Below are 23,198 nucleotides of genomic sequence, written 5' to 3'. Positions count from 1 at the left end.
ATTTGTATATATATATATATATATATTTATTGTCTAAGCTATGGGACCATATAAGTGGTATAAACACATGGAACGACACATTCTTAATTGTTTTACTGGTCAACTTTATTAGAATAACTATAATAATGATAATTATTATTATAATAATACAAATACCCATAATAGTTATATTATATTATTTTAATAGTGAATCCATTTATTCCTTGGCATCGTTTTACCAATGTTAGTTGAGTGACGAATACTCGTCAAATCCTATGTCATATTATTTCGTTATACATCCATATCTGATTGAAAAGTAAAAAAAATCAACTGTACAAGAAATATTTTATTTAAAATTAATAACTCGAATTACTTAAGTATTGATAAAGCTATAAAATGAGGCTAATAGTTACAGTGTCTATGAACGAAAATCGTACACTTATAGATTAACTTATAGACTAATAGATTGTTCATTGGATTTTTTCAAAAGTAAAAATTATAGAAATTATAATATTTAATTTATTGACAAGATTACGGATTTTGTTTTTGTTCACCACGATGGTTTATAAACGCACCCGTGCAATCTTACTATTGTAATCGTAAAGAACGCAGTCTTAATTTACATGCAGGACTGTTTTTTATTATTATCATTACTCAAGTAGTATTAAAGATATATACGGTTTCGGGATGGGCCCTTTGTATGCAACATATACTGGTTTTTTTTTTATGCACGCAATATCGACTGTATTCTTTCTAAACCAACACAGCTGCATTTTTTTCCGCATATTTTTTTGTGCTCGGTAAAAATCGTACTACTACTCCCTTCCCCCACATATACGTGGTTATGTACGTAGCAATCACAATCGGTATGACATGTGTGCCAGACATCAGAGATACATTGGAGCAGAGATACATTGGAGCAGATATACAATGTAAACGGGAGAATACTAAGAAATAAATGTTACGTGAACATAACCTGGTTTACCACGAAAGATAAGTATAAGAAAAAGGGGGTGAAAAAAAATCGTTATTAAATAATATATAAGTCGAGCATTGAATGTTTTAACGGAAAATATACGCATCGAATATATCGAATACATTTTATTGAAACGGTTAACCCGATTGGTCTTGGTTCGATTTTTTTTACACCGAATTCTTTATTGAATACATATACAAAATAGGGATCGAATAAAATGGCTGAGTTTTATTAGAGAAGGGTTACGCGTATTATGTTAATATAGGGAACCCGTTTATTATTGATGTTTTTTCATCATAAAGAAGTCTAACAAATGGCGTTATTGAATGAATATTTTTCCGTTAAGGAAATTACATGCACGAATATACTTTTTTTTTATATAGTTTTTATATACCTTTAATAATTTATCCGTTTAGCAATTCCTTATACTTTACTATGTACAACCAGTTACACTACTTAACGGCAGTTATACTTATTATAGACATTTTTTTTGTTTCATCAATGACTAATTTATTCATAATATTATCTTTCATTCGATAAACACATATATAAGAAAAAGGAAAAAAGATATAAGGTTAAACAATTCTCACGCATTAATCATGACAACCAGCTGATTTAAAATATTTGTAATAATGTTTTATATTTTCTTGTAATGCGAAATACTGCGGTGAACAATACCTTCCGTTTTTTGGATTTTACGGGAAAAAAATTAGGGGATACACACACACAAAAAATCCGGTATCACTTATCTTTTTAACCCTAAAATCAAATTATTTCCATACATCTATATACTAGGGTCAATCTCCCTCAGAAACTAAAAAAGAAAAAAAATAGCATCATATTTTTCGGCGTAAAAAAAAAATCCCGTATTACGCAAAAACAGTATTTCCCACGAAAAAATGTCCCTAGTTGAATAATGTACAGATTTTTTTTTTTTAAAAAAAAGGGGATCTCGTAATTCAGGTTAGTTCTTTTTTATTATTATTATTATTATTATTATTAATTCGAAGGTAAATGTATATGTTTTTTTACTCGAGTTAGGAATATTTATTGGGGTTGATTTTTTACTAAAAAAAAGTGAGTTCTCACGGTTTATTTTATTTCACGCAAAGGTAGTGTTAATTTTTTTCTTCCGTTATTGTTAACTAAAAGATTTTTTTTCAAAAAAAAAAAATAATAATAATAATAATAATAAATATAGTACCTACACCTATTCCCGTATGGATGATCAGTTTCCAAAAGAGAAAATGCCGGTTTATCCATGGGTATGATGTTAAATCATATATATATGACGACAAAATACTCGTGGGTATATAAGATTCGCAAACACCTGACAGTTTTGACGTGGAAAAAAGAATAAATAAAACCGTTTTATGTTCAAAATATGTTTTCGAATTCGTATATTAATCTCGAAAAATTACAAGCCAGATAACATCGTCTTATTTTTTCTTGAATACATGTTTTTCTTATTACTACCAGTATCGAATAATAAATATATCACGAAAGCTATAAACGAAGAAAAATTATTTTTTTTAACAATATGATCTGAATTTCTGGTATAATAAATACAAAAAATGAATTGATCTTTAATGGTTTCCGATAGCAAAAAGAAATATATTTTCTTTAGTATTTTATTATAACGAGCGTATACAACATTAATACTAGAAATATTTGCATACAAAAAAATGTCACAATGAATAAAATAATTCAGAATAACATCATAACAAAACCGACATAGTGGGCAAAAAAAATAAATACAAATAAAACGGAATTTCATTATTGTACCTGAAACACTATATTATAATTACGCGTTTCACGGCTTGTAGCAAGAATCGACAGCAGTGCAACGCGAGCTCACATCATAATTTGTGACATCATTATATTGTAGCCGTTAAAAAACCGCGTAATTTTCTATCATGTGATGGAATTCAACACATTCTCACGGACGACAGTTCGTTTAATCGGTCGGCGTCTTGGTCGATTACGCCAAGACAACAATGTACACGAATTATACTATTTTTTAAGTGTACGGCAGCCGGTTCCAAACCGGACACGTGGGGCGGTGGTGTGTTGTTCTTCAGACACGAAAGCACGCGTACAGCTAACCTAGGTGTTCTTCCGACTCAAGCTTTACGGTTCGAGAAATTCGAAGTGAAAAACGAGGACGCGAAGACACAGAAAAAATAACCGTGTAATCGCAGTGACCCGTAAAAAACTCTCTACGTGTTTTATTTATTTTTTTTATTTTATATTTTATTTTCATTTTTGTTTTTTATTTTGTTTTCCTCGACAATTTTTTCCGCGTTTTTCACCGTCGAATGAGCACATAAACACAGTGCAGGAGGGCAAAGGCATTGACGATATTGGTGTTTACACAAAGGCAAAAGGCCCCGCGGCCGGGGGGGGGGGGTGGTAGCAAAAACAAACATAATTCCCAGAACTCCTCCCGAATACAATTTCTGCGCCGTGTTTGACTTATTTTTATTATTAAATTTTCTCTGTTCCGGAGCTGCTCCGGGGCGTTTCTATCCCGTCCCGGCGGCTGTGTGCACTACAAATCCCGACTGTTTTCTAATAAAATGATACACACGGGCACCGTCGCCGTGTAGCTTTTGATTCTTGTGCCGCATGTTATTCGATTTCCAGAGGTCGTCCGGCTCATATATTCATACACACTGTGTGCGTCGGGTTTTCTTCTGCCGAGACCGAATATTCGTACCTACGCTGCACGTGTAATAATAATGATAATAACGTATGTGTGTACGCATAGACCGGCAAGGACATTGAAATGTGCAGCAACATCAATCAAACGAGATCGTTAGCCCGCGCATATACACCGCGAACGCGGAGCGTTCAGCAATTAGTCGGTGGCCGACGCGCGGGAGTCTCACGTTCCTTTTTTTTTTTTTTAAACCATATAATATAAACATGTTTCTTACCGTTGCATTATGCGCTTAATATTTACACTATTTATTTGGGTTCGTTTTTTTTTCTTACTTATTTTTTACAATCATTATTCAAAACGTTTAACATAGTATCTACGCTTCTCACGTAACAATAAATACACTTTCCAGCGAGCGTACAACCGAGACAAACATTAATTAGTATCGTTAAATTTAAGTATTTTTGCTGGAGGGAAGACATAAACAACTTAACTGTGGATCATTACACCACCCTGTAGAAATTTGCTAGATTAGATTGAACATTATATACATAAACATTCCAGTATAATTCTCCCGCTGTACCGTTGCATTGCAAGGCACACGAAAAAAAACATAGACACGTTGCAAACGCTGTCATAAATGAAACCCTACCTGTCAGTAGGTGGATAATACAATACGCGTCAGTATTATGATTGGCGAATGAATATGTCAGACGGGTCTTTTTAAGGGTTTTCGTAAGCTCATTTATATCCGGCGGGGGCGAAGGATTTATATAATAAAAATTCAATTAAAAAAAAAAATTAATAGGATTAAGTTAAAGGGTATCGAAATATGTATTAAAGGTTTACTCACCGCCAAAAGGAATACGATATTTTCTAATACGCAGGAAATGGTAATAAAGAAAAATACGTTTTCGGGTAGAGGTATATCAAGAGGCAAACGTTATAGAACAAATGCAATGAGAATGTTGAGTCACGGCGGTAGAATTACAAATTTTTTTTTTTTTATTTATCGCCATTAGTATTGAAATTGATTCAGGAGTTTGGTCAAAAATATTAATATAAGAATAAAGGGTGAACATTGTATGATTTTAGGAAGTATTTAATTTCAAACCAATATATATATATATATATCTCGCTCAATATTCAAATATTATAAATATTGAGCTATGTATACATACAATTTTAAAATAATGGTCTGCATATTATAACCATAAAATGATTAACAAAAACATTTTCATGAGATAATAAACGATATCTTAATATCTTATAATATTAACGGTAATAATAATAAGGTTAATACCATAAGATTATAAGCAAGTAACTCAATAAATGAACGTATACCTAAATATATATTTGAAGTTCAATTTTAATTTCTTTTCTTCTGAAACACATTTACAACTACAAAATATATGTTTTTCCTATATTAAGTGTCTCACACGTGAATTAATTTCTATGAAATTAATTTTTATTTTTTGTATAATTTCACCGAAAACGGAAGCCCTCAATTATTTATTAAGGTCATGTAAATTTTAGAGTAAAAATATATAAAATGGGTGCAATCTTATTAATGTAAAAAAAATCTTTTTAATTTGTAATAAAAATGAACGTTTAATTATATAGTTATATAACGTACATTTCATATGTAATTTCGATGAAGGTATGTTATTATCAGGGCTCGAGAGTTAAAGCATTTGCTTATTTTTATGGATTAACTTAAAATGTAGCAGAGTGCTATAGAAGTGTATGTTAAATTATAACACGTACAATTATGAAATTTGAAAGTGCTTTTCTTTTATTTTTGCTTTTTTCAGCAATTTTTCAAAAAAATGCTTATTTCCAGTTTTTCTAATTATTTTTGCTTATTTGACTAGTTTTTTTTACGTTTTTATAGTTTTCTCTTGCAAAATCGTTTTTGATCGAATAAAAATTAAAATTAATTCTTATCTTATTAACATTGTCACGTAGTTCGTCGTCGTCCAAGGTATCGTTTTAGGGTTAACAAAGATAATCCAACGCTGAAAATAGAACAGAGTGTCAAACAAACGTCAGAATGATCAAGAACAGAGAGAACAATTAACATTTTATTTTTCAGAAAAATCCCTTAGAAAATCCATAAAATCCTTAAAGTCTTAAAAGTGAAGATTTATTTTTATTTTGTTTGATTTTTTAGTTCATTTTTAATAATTTTTTAACTATTTTATAGTTCATTTTTTTTAATAAATATTTTTGCTTAATTTTAAATTTTTTAAATGCTTATTTTAGTGTTTATAATGATGTTTTTAAGCGCTTTTTGAAGCGCTTATTTTAATGATTTTAAGTGCTATAAACCCCGAGCCCTGGTTATTATATATGTGCATATTTCATATAAAACAAAATAATATTGTACAATAGTAAATTATCGTGTGTAACCACGTGAGTTAACTAATTTTTTAATTCCGCTCGTTGCAAGCACGGTGCTTAGAATGCGAATAAATAAAACGCGATAAAAAATCCTGGAAAATATAAATCCTAAGCGCGACTACTGCAGATTAGATTTTACCCGCGGAATGGGAACATAAATAAAAAAATTAAAAACCGTCCGCATAGGTTAAAAAACTATACGTGCGCGGCGACACAAAAATACATCAGAAAGAACAGCACAGTGCTCGGCACGCGCGTCCTACAACTATTAGTAAGCACCAGAGAGATAAAATATGTTTTAAAAATAAAAGGGAAAAAACGCAAAAACAACAATTTTTCGCGGCCGCGTCACGTATACACGAAAACTACCAAGCATTTCATAAACGTCTTGATACCTAACCTGGCACGAGCGATTTAATAATAAATAAAACCTAATGGAAAAGAAAAATACGAAACCCATACACCACGTTATGGCGACGGCGACGATCTAATAGATTTAAGGTGGAAAAAACGACTTTGATATATTTAGGAGCAGAGCGCACAAAAACACATACATACAAGTGGTATAGAGAGAAAAAACGAAAAGGAAATTGAACCAATATATTTTCCAACGAGGGGTTAAAGCTGTTCGTTTCGTTAATATGGAAATGGACGGCAACGGTTCGCCGCCGAGGCCGCCGCCCCGGTTCGCGATATTTATACGCGCGTGCGTTATCATACGATTGATACACAAACCATGTACGCTATTCATATATAAATATACAATTCAAGTGAAAGCGTACCATCGCAGCAATAAACTTCAGACAATACTGAATATAAGAAAAAAAAATTAAAACCCGTCGCAACAAAATACATATAAGTATATTAGAAATTGATAAATGCGCTTATTTATTTTATGTACTTTACACGGTTATTAAGGAAAAAAAATTCGACGAGAAGCTTAAGATTTAAGAAATTCACCGTTATTCGTCGTCCGTATACTTAGCAGTACAAAGTAAAGGGGAAAACTGTAATAAATATAATATGCGCGAATACGGTTAAATATTAATCGGTCGAGTCTATTGTAGTACACGGTCGGTGGTTCTTAAAATACATTTCTATAGTGCTGTCGCGGCACTACTGTAGTTATATAATAGGTCAAATGTAACGAAGAATTCATTAACGTACAGATAGGTGGTGCAAGTACCCTGTACGTGTTATGTATACGATTTCATATTGTATTATTCGCAAGCGTAGCGTCGAAGAAATTGAAAAATTGTAATACACACACTACTAGACAAGCAGAATCGTATGAAATGATATTGTCGTTACATAAAAGTAATGTTCAACGGAGGGCCGAAAATTAATGTGTTTCACACATTGAAAATAATATTGAAATCAATTTACATAGAGTGTTGTTTGCATTATAGGTTTCAAAATCTTAACATTATATTTTCTCATTTAAATTTTTACCCAATATTTTTTTAATTTAATTATACGACTATTACGTTATTAACAATATACCAACAACATATTTTATTGTACTAACATTTCCAACGAATAACTCGACGTCGTCGTCGAAATTGTCTGTTTTACAATAGCAGTTGCAGCACGTGCAGCAGTTCTTTGAATCGGCGTGTTCGGATTGAAGATGCGTGTACAAAATAAGGTAAGGAAAAAATAAATATCCGTCTAGGACCAGTCTGGGGGGTACCAGCTTTAATGCAGTTGTGTAAAAACGTGACCGGACTGCAAGAACGTCTAGGAAATTGTCAACAAAATGCGCATACATGAATGGAAATTATATTTTAGAAGGGAGGAAAAAAAAAAGAATAAACCATTTATAAGAATTTATTGAAGAATTTCCTAGTAAGGTTGAGAAACGGTTTTGTCCGTCTCGGTCCAGTAAAAATTAATTTTTTACATAAGTACCTGGTTAATTACAATACGTCTTTTGTACGCGTTATTATAATTCATCATTATTTCCCTTTCCCATTTTTTTTTATTTCCAACCGAAGAAAGACATTAAAACGAAATTAGATTTATTTTTATTTTTTTCCTGCTCTAACCGACCGTCATATTCATAGCACTAATAATGGCTTTCGTTGTTACACGCAACATACCATAAATTTGCATACGCAACTGCAGATAATGAAGAGCAACATTCATGTACATAGCACTTGTTTGTTTCCGATATTGAATTTCTGCGTGCAAAAAAAAATTCGCTATCTGAATCACAATCTATTTGAAATAAAACATGTACACACACGTTCATATGTACATTATACATACATGTTTACTACTTAAAAACATACTATCAAAAAAAGAGAAGCAATTTAAAATTAAATTAGATCCAAGTTTGTTTATTAAATATGATAAATGAGAACCAGTAATTAGTTAAAAATTTCAATAGCAGTCTGTCATTTTAAACGTTGATCTTACTAAATTCATGTTGCACTAACATTCAATAAATGCCAATGTAAAACAAATAATTTTTAATAATTTTCAAATAAATTTTTATACAAACAAAATATATTCATTGAATACATAGTCAGTAGTATTCACTAGTTGTATAAAGACATTTCGAGTTCATTTTGGGTAACTTAAATTAACAAAGCACGGTAAGAACAGTCGTATTTCACGTTTCGGTTGATTTCATTAATAAGGGGAAGCCGGAAAGAAAGCAGATGAACAACTACCACCGCCAGAGAAGTTCGTGACATACCAAGACCATTAAACTCGTGCTCGGTACTAGATGGTTTCGGTTTAATAACGCAATTTGTCTTATACGGAAGATCACGATAATCTAATTAGTTCATCTATATATATATATATATATATACATACATACATACATACATATATACACAGATCTATGTGTTTATACGGTCTGGGAGACTGGGAATGACCGATTGTTCAGATTTCGAAACATAACGAAATATTATTGACCACAGATTCTTAACGAGAGAAAAAAATAAATCGTTAATATTGATTCGAATTAACCCATGGAGAGTGAAAGTACTGGTAACATAATATATAAAACCGTTTGTTGCTAATAATGAGCGTGAAATTCAGAGCCTAAATATATTTCAATTTTTTGTTTTGTTTTTTTAATTCCGTATATATGTATATACATACTTATTACAATGCCAAATTCCATTGTCAAAGATCATTTGGCCGTCTATCACGATTCGTCGTCTGCGGTCCTGTACAAAACAATACACGAAGCTACTATTTCATTATATTTTTTATTTTTTGTTCCATAGACTTCAAATAGACTCTCATTAATTTGAGCCATGTTTCCCACGGAGTTGATCCTTTTACTTGTACCAGTTTTGCAGTAAAAACAAAATATTCGGCAGCAAACCACACGCATAATATTCTTACATAACAATCCCACACAACGCACTAACCTGGGCCAACGTCTTACAGGTAGTCGATTTTGTGGCGGAGAGTAGCGGGGCGGTATGTTGGCGCCAGTTTTCTGCACCCAAAGAGTAATTTTTACCTAAGACCGGTGCAGAGGCAATATTCAAAGACGAAGCCTAAGAGCCGTAAAAATAACATTCGATGTTTTTCGACCGCAACGGTGATAAAAATGCCAAGGTCACCGATGTAAGAACATAATTATGTTTAGCGAAATGAGGAGAGGGGAATAAAAGAAGGCAACTATATAGGTACATATAATATAGTTGTGATACACTACGGTAAGTTCGGTATAAGGATTATTATTTTTGTAAACTGACACATACCAAAGGAATGCTAATATAATTTATACATATAGTACATAATTAATTGGTAAAATACTTACCATCTCGGCTGTAGAATTTGTGTTCAAGGTGCATCAGTCGATCTGAAGGGTCTAAAAATACAAATGAAAAGTAAAATTAAGCACGTTATAAGATAAGAATATAATATTACTTATGAGTTTGCTGTTTACAGTGTATAATATATTGCATGTTGTACAGACAAGATTTCACACACACTTTTAAAGAGAAACTATGCAAACGAGAGAACAAGGTGAACGACAGTTTCGCGGAATAAGATTTACTAACATTGTATGATGAACCAATTAACGATTTTTTATTCATTTAATGTAGATAAGATGTCAGATATTTGAGTCATTCGTGGTACCCGGTATTCACGAGATGATCAAGTGGAATGACGTCATCATGTGTTGAACCCATTAAATCTTAAACATGAAAAATAATATTTTACTCTTGAACTATGAACCACTATAATTTATTTCGGTAAAACGTTTCGGATTAGTTTTGAATTACTCTTTACATTTTAAACAAGCTTTTATAGAATTGCAATTTTAACAAAAAGTTATCAGAATCGTAAGCTTATTTACATTAAAAAAAAAAAAATGTGAAGGAAAACGAAATTGCAACAAATGACCATAATAGACTTTTACTTATTTCGTACACAAGAGTGGGGAGGATTAATAATCATACAGAGTCGTGTATGTGTCATTAGCGGGGTTCCGAAGTTAGAGGGGTGGTGGGGAGAGAATCGAAAGGCACATACTCGTTCGGTCTAATGATATTTTAATGAGAAACAGAATGGGTTTGAAGCATATACACATACATATATATGTGTGTAAAGAATATTTCGTCGTTAAGCAATACGATTTTTTTCTTTACCTCTTTCTTTCGGGTTCTTTTTTTTTTTTTAATAACGCATGATTCAGCCCCGCGTGTCAGCCATGAATAACTAATGGCCTTCTCTCTAAACACTTTTTCATTCTTCCGGGGCTACCGCGGTTGTTATTATTATTATCAACTATTATTATTAAAATACAATTTTCGTCTATTCTAATTACGCGCCGGTTTCCATATATTATATCCATAGACGCTTTTATACACAATTAAGACCAAGGATTTCTTTCGGACCCTTTCTATCTCGCCGCTAATGAATTCCTAACGCTCAGTAGTGTATTTTTTTTTTTTGTGTCCACCTAATGCTTTTTTTTACATATCAGAGACCGCCACCGTAGTCGATGTGTAGTCTTCAATGTTTGAATATAATATTATTGTGTATAGATAGTGAGTGCGCGCAGTGTGCTCCGCTACCGGGTGGTACCGAAATTCGCGGCAACAAATTCCACTATATACGGAGACCTTGACTTCATTTCGAAGACTCCCTAGACGTATGAATCCATGTACAATATAACAAGTCGCTTTTGTCTCTAACCCGGCCCGGGCAACACTTCTCTCTCTCCGTAGGATCTCGTTTATTGTTGTGGTTTTCGGTTATACTACTGCTACAATGTATGTCAAGCAAACGAACTCGAATTCACTTTTCGAACGACAAGTGTCCCCCGCTGGCCCTATAAATCATAGTCACGTACAAGGAATTCGCCGTTAATACAAGCTCTATGCTTTAATGCTACTATGTACCATGTATCTGCACGTCTACGTTGAATTAATTCGTTTTCACGTGCGCGATAAAAAATTTGAGGTTGCACAAATATTGCAGTGTGTTTGTGGTGTATACGATTGATTGACGTACAGGACACGGCGTGTTTGACGCTAGGAATGAGAATATATTACTACAAAGGGTTGCGTAACGCGACTGGCATTTGATGTTTTCCGTTCAAATGCGTTAACAAATCCGGCGATGGTCGCGTTTTGGGGGTCGTTGGAGACGGTCAGGTCGGTCGTTCACCGTCTGGTGCGACTGCACTCTGCAGGACACGATTTATTTTGCACGCGCCTTCGCAATAGTATTGTTAAGTAGTGTTGATAACAAAGTGTGTAAACGCACAGGCGGTGTCTGAAGTTATAGGTATCGTTTTTCCCAAAATTATATAAAAATGTTTTTTTTTTTTTTTTACAATAAATCGGTAAAATTAAATTTGTCAAACTTGTTCACGGTAATTAATTTTTATCGCGTATCCGACGTATAATTTCGTTTTTTCGAAACGCTACCGTATTTTCAACAACGTATCACACTAACGCGTGGTAGCAAAACGATTGAGTAGTACCATAGTAATAGTAGTAGTAGTAGTAAGTAGTAGTAGTAATAGTTAGCAGTAGCGCGGTAGTAGCACGTCCCATAAATGTACTGTAAAACACTGCGGACGAATGTTTTTGTTTTTTTTTTTTTTACGACGATAGACAGATGTGTTCGAAAACCGTACGCGCGCGACTGCTGCGGGGCGAACACAGGCGGCTAGTTTTTCGGAAGTTTTTCCGTCTCACGCGCGTTTTAGATTGCACCCAGGAGACGGGCATCGGACACGGCGAGCCGTTCGAAGCCAACGCGTGTAATGAAGACGTTGTCGTCGCGGACCCGATTTACATGCATCGCGGAGTCGTCGTAAACATTCCTAGGTGCCGGTCGGTCGCCGCCCCGGGGCCTCTCCTCCTCCTCTTCACCGGTAGTCGTATTGTCGAGCGCTGCCGCTGTGTTACTACTACTGCTTGCTGCTCGGTCGCGTATATTATACCGCGCGTAGTTTTTTGTTTTTAATTTTCTCCAACATACACACACACTCACACACACACACACACACATATATATATATACACAGTTTTTATTTATTTATTTTTTAACAACGTTTTGACAAATGATGACCGCGGCACGTTACTACGATGACGACGAGGCGGCAGCGTACAAAATAATAGTAGACGGAGTGGTGATTAATCCCTTGCGCGATAATTGGACAAATTGAAACGCCGCCGCGGGTAACTTGTTCACACCGCGCGCAGTACTAGTTACCTGTTTACACGTGCTCTGCTCGAACACGGTCTAGGCACCCGCCGCCGGAGGAATATTTTACACGCGTATAATGCATAAAAGGGAGTATAGTAGTCACATTATAATACGTTGTACGTATGTTGTACACCGCGATACGAACGCACGTTGGCAATAGACCAAATACGCGCCACTGGTGTCCGGTGGTGAAAACAAAACGACGACGTGTGTCCGAAACACTAGATCGTAATTTTATGCACACGTATTATAATATTATACATTTGGACCAGAACACAATTCAAATGTACATGTACATAAGTATGTGTTGACGATTTAAGCAATGAGGGATTGCCGGCGAACCGATACACGCGCCCACCTTGCCATATAATGCATCTAAAAAGTTTTTTTTCTTATTTTATTTTTTATTTTCGCGTAACATTTTGAAAATATAGTACGTGCGAAGTGGTTCCTCTGCATAACACACGCTTATCGATTCATCACATGCTGCTGTTGGTCGAAGAAACGCGAGTTTCGTAAAATTAACAGATAACAATTTACGGGTACGTTAAGAAAAACGTCGAGCACAATAATTACACGGACGAATACGATTATACGCGGGTTATCTGTTTTATTGTTGTCTAACATTGATTACGCGCTAATTACAAGGACTTTCTAATTGGTTTTTTTTCCATCCGCGCATAATTATTTTATATTTTAACAATGCAAATTGAAATAACAAAAAGCCAGAGATTCTTTACAATATTAATATTATAGCTCATAGATAGCATACGTCGTTTTGTATAAAAGTATTTTATGACCAAATACAGTTGCTTTTTTAATAGCGAAACGATTATGTTTAACATGATGACACGGGACATCATCTAATTGAAATACGTTAAATTATTAAGCCATTTCGGAATGCAAATTTTCAAGCAAGTCATAAATAATTATTATAATGGATAAATATTAAAAGGTTCAAAGATAAAATTTGGTTTTTTTTCCTTTGTACAGAATTCTCTCTTTATTTTTTCTATTGTCGCACAACATCAATCTGAATACATACATTATAATAATAAAATAATAATGGAATTGAGAATAAACGGCATGTGGAATAATATTATTGTCCATGTCGGCCATTGGTCGAGACACCAATAAAGAACGCATTTTACTAACAAAAGAATAATTACCCGAAACGGATTACATATATCGCCGGCATTCTTGCACGAGTCACACAATCGATGACAAATAATATTCTTAATGCATTTTATTTTTTTATTTTTCCATCTTGCTCTTTCTATTCGTCTTCTTGTACTGTATTCATTATTGATAACTACGATGGCCTTACACATACGTATGGTTAACGTGTATATGTGTGAAAGGAGAAGCTAATTCCGAGCGCTACCAAATTGTGCCGAGTCATTACCGGAGTAGAAATAATACGTTTTAGCTTCTGGGCTTTTTAACCGAGCACTTCTTTTTTCTTATATATAATACTAACGTATTCATAAGGCGGTCGCCGGCCCATCTCTCTATCAGTACATTTAATTTATTTATATTTATTTCCCATTATTTTACTAGATTTTTTCCCATTCTTATACACGACGACGACGATCACCACCACCACCACCTTTCTATCATGCACACGGCCGATACGTATCCAATTTAGATATTTTGGAAAAGTGACTTTAACGCCCCAGGCTTTGTCGTGAGAACGAAACAATACCGACATAGTCATTCAGCGAAATATTATATTATGTATATTTATATCGTGATATTTATTTTCGAATGACGAAAATTACGATTGTACGTAAGATTGGTATATTGAAATATGCACGGTACAATATATGTTTTTATATCTTTTGAAGACTTTAATCTGATAATGAACCTGTTAAATGGACGTGTCAACAGGTGGCATACAAATTTATGTGTATTTTGAACATCGTGCCCCAGGTGTTATCTTCAGGGATCTCGGGAGAGAGGCGCCACTGATTTTTAGTTATTATTGGCACTTGTCCGGGTTCACTAGGAGCGTGAGATAATGCACTTATAATTGTACTTGAAGGAGAGATCAATTAAAAACAGATTTGATGCATTTAAACATTAACATAAAAGCCGAGATGTATAATAAGATATTATATGGTAATTTTACTAGTCCTTGTTCTAATGTGTTGCAATGGAAACCAAGTTACTTAATAGTCATTTCTTGGAGTTTTGATGAATATGAGTCATTAGATTGTAAATATGATTGTTCACATGTTCGGGTAACAAAATATTTTACAATCAAGGACAAACCGCGTTTTATTCCTCCTCTACGCTTTTCATCTTTTGTTTTACATAATTAACTATACGGCCGTGTTCAATGAAAATAAAATACTGTCCATTGGCTGCTAGATACACGTAGTAAAATTATTCATAATTTATTTTTCATACAAAATGTGTGAACTCATTGTTTCTGTAGATGATTACTTTAGCCATTATTCAATTTTTAATTCGGTAATCATGATATCTCATTATGTCTTATGCAACGTATAAAACGGAAATTCCTTGAGATCTCCTGCGCAGATAAGACGGATATCACTGAAATTAACGGCACTAGGTCATACGTATATTTTTATATCAACGTGTTATTTGCATAAAATTAAACGACCACAGTAGGGGTATTATGTAGACTAAATAGGTTGTACGTTGTTCCCTTTTGTTTCGAGTAATATTTCTTTTATTGCTCTGTATTCCAATTACGGGATTAATGGTAATAGAAAACATGGAATTTAAATTAAGTAATAAACACGGTTTTAATGATCTAAAATTAGGTAGCAGGTCCTACGAAAACGAATAATATAATGTACCTATACCTCAACTACCAATTAGTACATGGTGATAGTAACAACAACAAGATGATAAAGATGATTACTATATATAAAGTATATTCGTAGTTAAAAATAAAAATTCAAAAAAATTATACACTTAATACAATTTAAATAATAATTTATTTTTATTTTTATTTTTTATTTTTATTTATTTTTATTCCTATATTAAAATTACGTCTTCTTACCGCTTGTGAAATAATAAAATAATAATAAATGAATAAAATAATAATAATGGATGTAAATTAACGATATCAGTGCATGACGTGTAGTAAACATCTTCAACACGATTTTAAAATAAATACATGCTGGCGTACATTCTGTTGAACAAAATACAAGGCGAGTTAACGGTGACAGTTCGGAAATTACCGGACAACGAAGATAAAATCATAATTCGAATAATATAAACATGGATATGTGTAAAAAAAAAATTATAAAGAATACACGTCATTCCCGCTGCCGCCGATAATACGTACAATATACATCATGTTGTTGAAGCTTGCGGGAGAGGCGATTGCGAGAATTGATTTACTACTCTCTTGAGTGCAGAGATTTTTTTATTATTAAATAAAATAAATATATTTACAATCTGTAATATAGTAAAACAATAAGTAAATTTGATAGTATTTTTTACAAGGTTTGGAGACTTGAGTGAAGGGGGCGTCTATTGACACTACTTCAAACTGTTATTATTTAATTATTTAGCTAAGTAAATCACGAGGCCAATTTCGTTTTAGTCGACGTGGAGGGTTATCAGGGAGAGTCTTAGAGGAGAGGTTTGAAATTAGTGGGTTTGAATGATTATTTGTATTAAAATGAAATTTTTTATAATGGGCAGAGGCAAGGACGTGAAGATTTGGAATGTTTAAGCCTTTATGGATTGTATGATTACTAATATACCAGGGTGCATTTGTCAGGAGGCGGAGACTAATCGACTGAAAAGATTGGAGGAAATTTAAGTTTGAATTTTTGGTCGATCCCCATATTTGGATTCCATATGTCATTACAGGACGAATTGTTTGTATACTAGAGTTTTATCGCTAAGTAATATTTTGGAACGTAAAAGTTGTCGAAGTTTATTTAGTTTTAGTTTCATTGATTTTCTTTTTGTTTTGATGTGAGTGGCCTATGTTAATCTTTGGTCTAGATGAATACCTAAATATTTCACTGAACTTTCTCTAGGAATAGTTACGTTATTGAGAGTAATGGAGTGGCTCTTATTGGGACGAAGTGTAAATGTGATGTGTGATGATTTGTTTTCGTTTATTTTAATTCTCCATAGATTAAACCAATTTTAAAAGTCATTTAGATGGGATTGGAGGTTCTCCGTTGCAGTGTATATATCTGGGTTAAAAGACTCTAATACATGTGTCATCGGCAAAAGTAACTAGACTCGTAAGGTTCGAGTGAAGAATATCAGATGTGTAAATATTATAAAGCATGGGAGCAAGCATACTTCCATGGGGTACACCGGCTTTTGCAATATGAATTTCGGAGGGTTCGTCTTCACAGCGAACTTGGTAGGTACGATTAGAGAGATATGAGTTAAGAGTAAGGTAGAGAGGAGTAGGAAGAAATCGGGTTTTGAGTGCAGAGATTATACATATTTTATACATGAGTATAAATATCTTAATAAAAAATGTAATATTCATTTTTATCCGAAAAACTATATTTATACTATTTACTACAATATTTTTTAGGAAATTTGATTTTTAAATTTTTTCTTTTTAATACAACGGTAGCAATAAATACGCCGTAGTATACTTCAGCAGTAAGCAGCAGTATTAATTCAATTTTGAAAGCAATGTATTCGATACACGCGTAAGCCTAATGCCAGGGGGTGGATTGGTATTAGGGTGACACGTCCGCCCCTTGGACTACGAAAAGCCTAATCAAAAGTTGAGATTAATACAATACAAACATACGCATGGAATAACGGATTCAACCAAGTTTATTACGCATAGCACCACATAATAGATAATAATAATTTTGACGCATGCCCGTTCAAGTAAAACTGAAAATTAAAAACAGTGATAAAAATAGAGAAACTCGAATTTAGGCGATTTAGACTCGTCCATACGTACCCAACACCATCAACACAATGAAATTACCGGACCGCTTCACCCTCACCCACTACATCGAAGACGAACAAGCCAACGGCACACACGTTTTTTTTTTATTTTTAATTGTTATTATTTTATCGTCGTCCTTTTTCGATGGTGGCTGCGGCAGCACGAGGGAAGAATTTACGACTTCAGGTACCATCTGCCCGACCGGGGAGGACGAGCACGGGCCAGCCCGAGTCACCGGGTAAATAATGCGGTGGTTGTGGCGCGAGCGAGTGTGTTGTTTGTGTGCGTCGAGCAACAATACGTATAATAATGGTAACCGTCGGGCGACGCGGAAGTGTGCCCTTTTAACAAAGTAAGTAGTGAGTAGTAGCCCTCGTGCGCCCAACCCGTTACAATATCGAATTCGGACCCGTCCGCACGGGTTAGGGGAGACCTCATAATACATATATGTACACAACGAAAACGATGAGAGCACGTCCCTTCCGGGTAATTCGTATTACCTCTTTCCTTTATCCTCAATCCTTTTTTAGCACGCGCGCTCGCGGCACCACAGTGTAGCATACAAATAGCACGGGCTAACGGACTCTCATCATAGTTTTTTCATTTTTAAATTTCTTTTCTCTCAGACTCTACACATGTAATTAGAACGCTCATTATGTATAAATGCGTATATTATGAGGAATAGGTTCACGGGTTGTTTTAATGATTGAGGGATACACTAGGAACTATATTATTCATAAACCAATATTATAATGCACAGAGAGGAGAGAGAGATGGTACGTAATACTCTCAAGCCGTCGTCGATCGCGCGCGCGTGGGAGACGTGTGAAGAATATTGTTTATCAATTTAAAATAAAAATAAAGTAACTATAAAAACGATCAAATAACAAAAGTTGCACAACTTATTATACTGCGACTGACTGCACACGGGCGCGTTTTTTTGGAAACATTAATTTATCCAGAATGACTATTATTGTTATGGCACTGCTGGGAATCCCGTTAACGAAAATATATTAGCAAAACATTTTATGATATTACATTTTTTCTATGGTCCATATACTGAAAGCTATTAACATGTCAGGTACAGCCGACCGTTTTTATTGTATTTGAAAATGTATTCTAGTAAGTTGAATTAACGTTTTATGGATTAAAGATCCATGTAAGATGATTGGGATGCATTTTTGAAATTTACACAATATGCACACGAGATTAAAAATTGCATAAAGTTATTTAAACAGGTGAACCATAAAGTAATAACTCGTATACGAAATGCAAAATTATATAGCTTGAAAGATACAAATAAAAACAATATAATTAATGAGATTTTAAAATGGCTGAAGTTCAAAATTAATATAATAATTAGAATAAAGAAACATTTTATTACTTACTAATGGGTAAAACGTATACGCATTATACAATTTTTACAATTACACAAATTACTCTGCTTTTAAATTATTGTTGTTGATTATATCCCTGTTGATTACAACCCTGGATATGCCTTTAAAACCTAACATGAATAATATAAAAATAGATAGTAGGTTTGTATATTTACAAATAATTTAGACCCAAACAGTGTAAAAAAAATTTGAACTAGAATGAACTTTGAGGTATATTTTTAAGTTTTTTTTTTTTTTATTTCGAAGAAATATATACAATCTATTATTTAAAACAATAAGTAAATTTGATAAAATAATATATAACAATAACATGATTAATGTGAGAAGGAAATTGTTCATTAACAACACCTCAGAATACTTTTTTTTTTATTGCATATTAATTTTTATATAATTAATAAAGTAAATCTCTTAACCAATTCCTTTTTAGCCGACGTTTAACATGACCAGGGATATGGATGACATATTTCGGATAAGACAATTTGGGTGACTTATTAATTTGGTGTGGAAACGTTTGTAATGTATTTTTGCAAGTTCTTTGACGGTGGGTATTTTTAGATCTTTGTGAAGAGTGTTTTTAACTTAAATAATAAAAAGCATTTTGAAATTATATTATTAATTCATTATTATTTTATTAGTTTACCGAAATTCCATCAAAAATAAGTAGAACAGTCAAAAAATAATACTAATAAATAAGTATTTTATATAGTTATAATTCAAGATAAGTTAAATATTATAAAGATTATAAACAAAAATAAAATAACACAATTTAATACATTAGTAGAATTAACTTTTGATTTTTTTTTCTTTCATATATTAAAGCTCTGTCCTGAAGTATAGTAGAAAGTTATTTATGATTTACGAACCATAATAATGATATTTATGTAAACCATTTAAAATAATTAAATTGTTTCTCGTGCTCGTCGAAACACATACCGTTTTAAAACGGAAGAAATAATTTAACCATTTAAGATTTAAACACTATTTAATAATTATTAAAGAATCTGTGATATATTCTTTAAATTTTCTGTTAACAATTAGTTATCTTGCATTGGAAATATTTTCGAAATTATCATACTGCGAAACGATAATACATACAAAATGGTACGAAAGCGATATCACTACACTACATATTATTTCAGCCTAATATTATTAATCTAATAACTACAAATTAGTCGGTTTATGCTTTTAATTGCCCGTATCTAAATTCCAATGATAAACCAATAAATACCTATTATCCAATTGTGAGATTTTAAAAATAATATTCCAATGAATCGAAGCCAATCTGAAAACATTATATTTCACTGCTACAAACACACCTATCGCAATTGAACGGTTTGTTTTTGTACACGTGCTGCTCATAAAATAATACCAGAACTATCAGATCTGGTTAATATTTGTATTATTCTAATTTTGAAGGTACCGGGAAACGTAGACAGGTTTATGGTTTATATATAAAAATATATAGAATTTCTACGAATTTAATATGTCCATCAACATTTTGCCAAATGCATTGTTCAAGAGAACAAAACTAGTTTGCCGCATACTTTATCGTAAGATAATTTATTTAAAATATTGTGATTATGATAAATTCCCATTCATTAGAACGTCTAAAAGTAATTTAACATCTATGGTAGTCAATGACAAACTGAACCGTTTAATACATGATGTAGAGGTATAAAAATATAATAGTAAATGTTTTCCTTAATAAAATCTACAGAAAGGATTGATGGAAAAAAATACCAAGTAGAGCCAATACCATCCTCAGCAAAATGAAAAATGTTGAAACCAGTTGTCAACATTTCCGGTTGATAATTGTTTAACATGGGGTACACGTAGAAGGAATAATACGGTGGTTTTTGATAATTATAAGGACATACACACGAAGACAATTTATTGAAACATTTTTTGTAGCCTTGCAGCGATTATAATGCCATGTCCGTCGCATATCATTAAACTATGTCGGTTTATATATAAAATATTAAACCCATGACACAGGTTGTAAACGACCTACAAATTCGGCAAAATAATATTCTATAACCGGAAATAACACCGCGAAATAACACCTCTAGAGAATCACGTTCCATCAATGTGCATAGATAACGATGACTAATTGAGATGTCATTACGCTCATCGACAACGTAGATTATTCTAATTACGTTAAATTTTCACAGATAGAAATATTGTACACGGATTAATGATAAATGAATGACGACCAGGCTACTCTGGAGGGGCTGCACAAGGAGGCAGTAACCAAAAGAATTAAGAATAGGCAAATACCAAACCGAGCCATAACCCAAATTACCCTAATTGTATTAATGATTAAAAAAAATACACTTATATTTCAATATACCATCGGGAAAATCTATCTATTTATATTCATTACAACATGAAAATCAAATAAATACGAACAATTACACGTCCTAATTTGTGAAGTTCAATATAAAAATATGAAAGATTTAATACTCATATACGGACCGATATATTTATCGAAAACCTATTGTATCAATTTAAAAGATACGCTATATCGTAAAAATCGTAATAAATTTTATGATTCGTACTAACATCAAATTTTAGAAATTTTTGGAAAATTATAAACATTTGTAGTAAAGTCGTCACAGTGGATGACCAGAAAATATTATTAAATGTGTAAATCAAAAACACTCACCGGTTTCACTGGGCGTGGGCAGCTGAGGTGGTGACGAATCTGCACCGTGACTTCTTCTACCACCTACACTGTCATCATCGTCCTCGTCGTCATCTTCGTCGTCAGACGACGATCCGACGGCCGCGTGGACGGCATGTGGCCCGGCCGTCAAGGGCGGCGGCGGCGTCGACGAGACCGTCTTGGTGGAGGATTGCTGGTGGCCGCCAGCGGCTCGGTGGTGATTGTGGTGATGATGGTGCGAGAAATATGGATGTGCGCGGCCGCCGTTGTTATATTTCGGTACGGATAGCGAGCTGAGATCGAGCGGCTGTTGGTCGGCGGCTGCAGCTGCGGCTGCGGCTGCGGTGATATCACACGATGATGGCCGTCGCCCGACCAGCAGGCCGCCGATGCGGTGGTGCTGTTGAAGGATCATCGCGGCTGCCGCGGCCGCTGCTGCTGTCGCCTTGTCGGAAGGCGGCGAGTCGTTATTATTATTATTGTTGTTGTTCTTGCTGTTATGGTTGTTGTTGTTGTTGTTGTTCAAGTTGTGGAACTTGTGCAGATTCCGGTAGAACTCGAACCCGGCCGGATGGAATTTATTCTGCTGGTCGGCGATCTTGGACTCTTCCTTAATCCGGCGGTACTGGGCGCCCGTGGCCGCGGCCAACCTGAGCCCCTCTCCGCCGGCGGCCACAGCGGGTAAGCCCTCCAGCGTAGATGCGGACGGATGGACAACGAGGGCGGAAAGATTAGCTGGCGCGTAAACTCGCAATCGCGCGGACTTATCGCGGCGCGCGTAATGTCGCACGCGCACACTGTGGTCGGTAACAACGACAACGGTTCGAACGGGGCGCGACGGAACACGGACGACGATTGATACCCAACGCGATTTCGAATATTACGTTAAACGGATAAAATATTAACAATTTACTGACGACTAGGCGGCACTGTTTTTGTTTATAGAGCGTTCGACGGACGTTTTTTTTTTCGGATTTTCTGACTCTCGGTAATGCGCGAGAAAATGAAAACGGAAAAAAAAAATGTGAGAAAAAAAACTGAAAAAAAAACCCAAAAAAAAAACACGGACGACAAACGCACACGGAACGACCGTGTACGATTGACCGGTGCGTATGACTATATGAAGGTGGCGCGCGGTGTCGTCTCGTTCACTCGGCTGTCGCCGCCGCCGCTGCCGACGCTGCACCGACGGGATGGTGACGGGTCGGCGGGGAACCGGAGGGGCAGCGCACAGGTACTGGTGGGGCCGTCCGAGGGGGCATGACGGGCGGCGGCACCAATCGGAACACGCCCAGCACGCGTATGCGCGGCCGTCTTGTGCGAGCTGAGCGCTGTTCGCGGGAATTTCCGTTTGAGTCGACGGCGGCGATTTTCCGCTCTCCACCGACTTTTCCTCAAGCCCTGTGTGTGCGTAGACGTCAAGTCGTGTGCGTGGGTGCGCGACGGATTTGCAAAACTTCAACCTGCCCCCGCCTATCCGACTCGCAGGCGTATAGAGC

At 34.5% G+C, this 23,198-nt stretch overlaps 1 protein-coding gene across 1 annotated transcript in view; it reads right to left on the bottom strand.

Moving 5' to 3' along the window:
• LOC112694410 (POU domain protein 2-like) overlaps positions 1-22,832 on the bottom strand; it is a 39,356-nt gene extending 16,524 nt beyond the window's left edge. Inside the window, exons 1-2 of the mRNA XM_025569859.1 lie at positions 21,700-22,832; positions 9,811-9,861 (exon numbers count right to left, since the gene is read on the bottom strand). Of these exons, the coding sequence (XP_025425644.1) occupies positions 9,811-9,861; positions 21,700-22,114 (466 nt within the window). The 5' untranslated portion in view covers positions 22,115-22,832. The remainder of the gene's footprint in view (positions 1-9,810; positions 9,862-21,699) is intronic.
• Between the last annotated feature and the right edge of the window lie 366 nt (positions 22,833-23,198).

Source organism: Sipha flava, unplaced genomic scaffold (genome assembly GCF_003268045.1).
Source record: "Sipha flava isolate LNK unplaced genomic scaffold, YSA_version1 129_pilon_pilon, whole genome shotgun sequence".
Lineage (NCBI taxonomy): Eukaryota > Metazoa > Arthropoda > Insecta > Hemiptera > Aphididae > Sipha > Sipha flava.
This window is presented reverse-complemented; position numbering and strand designations above follow the sequence as displayed.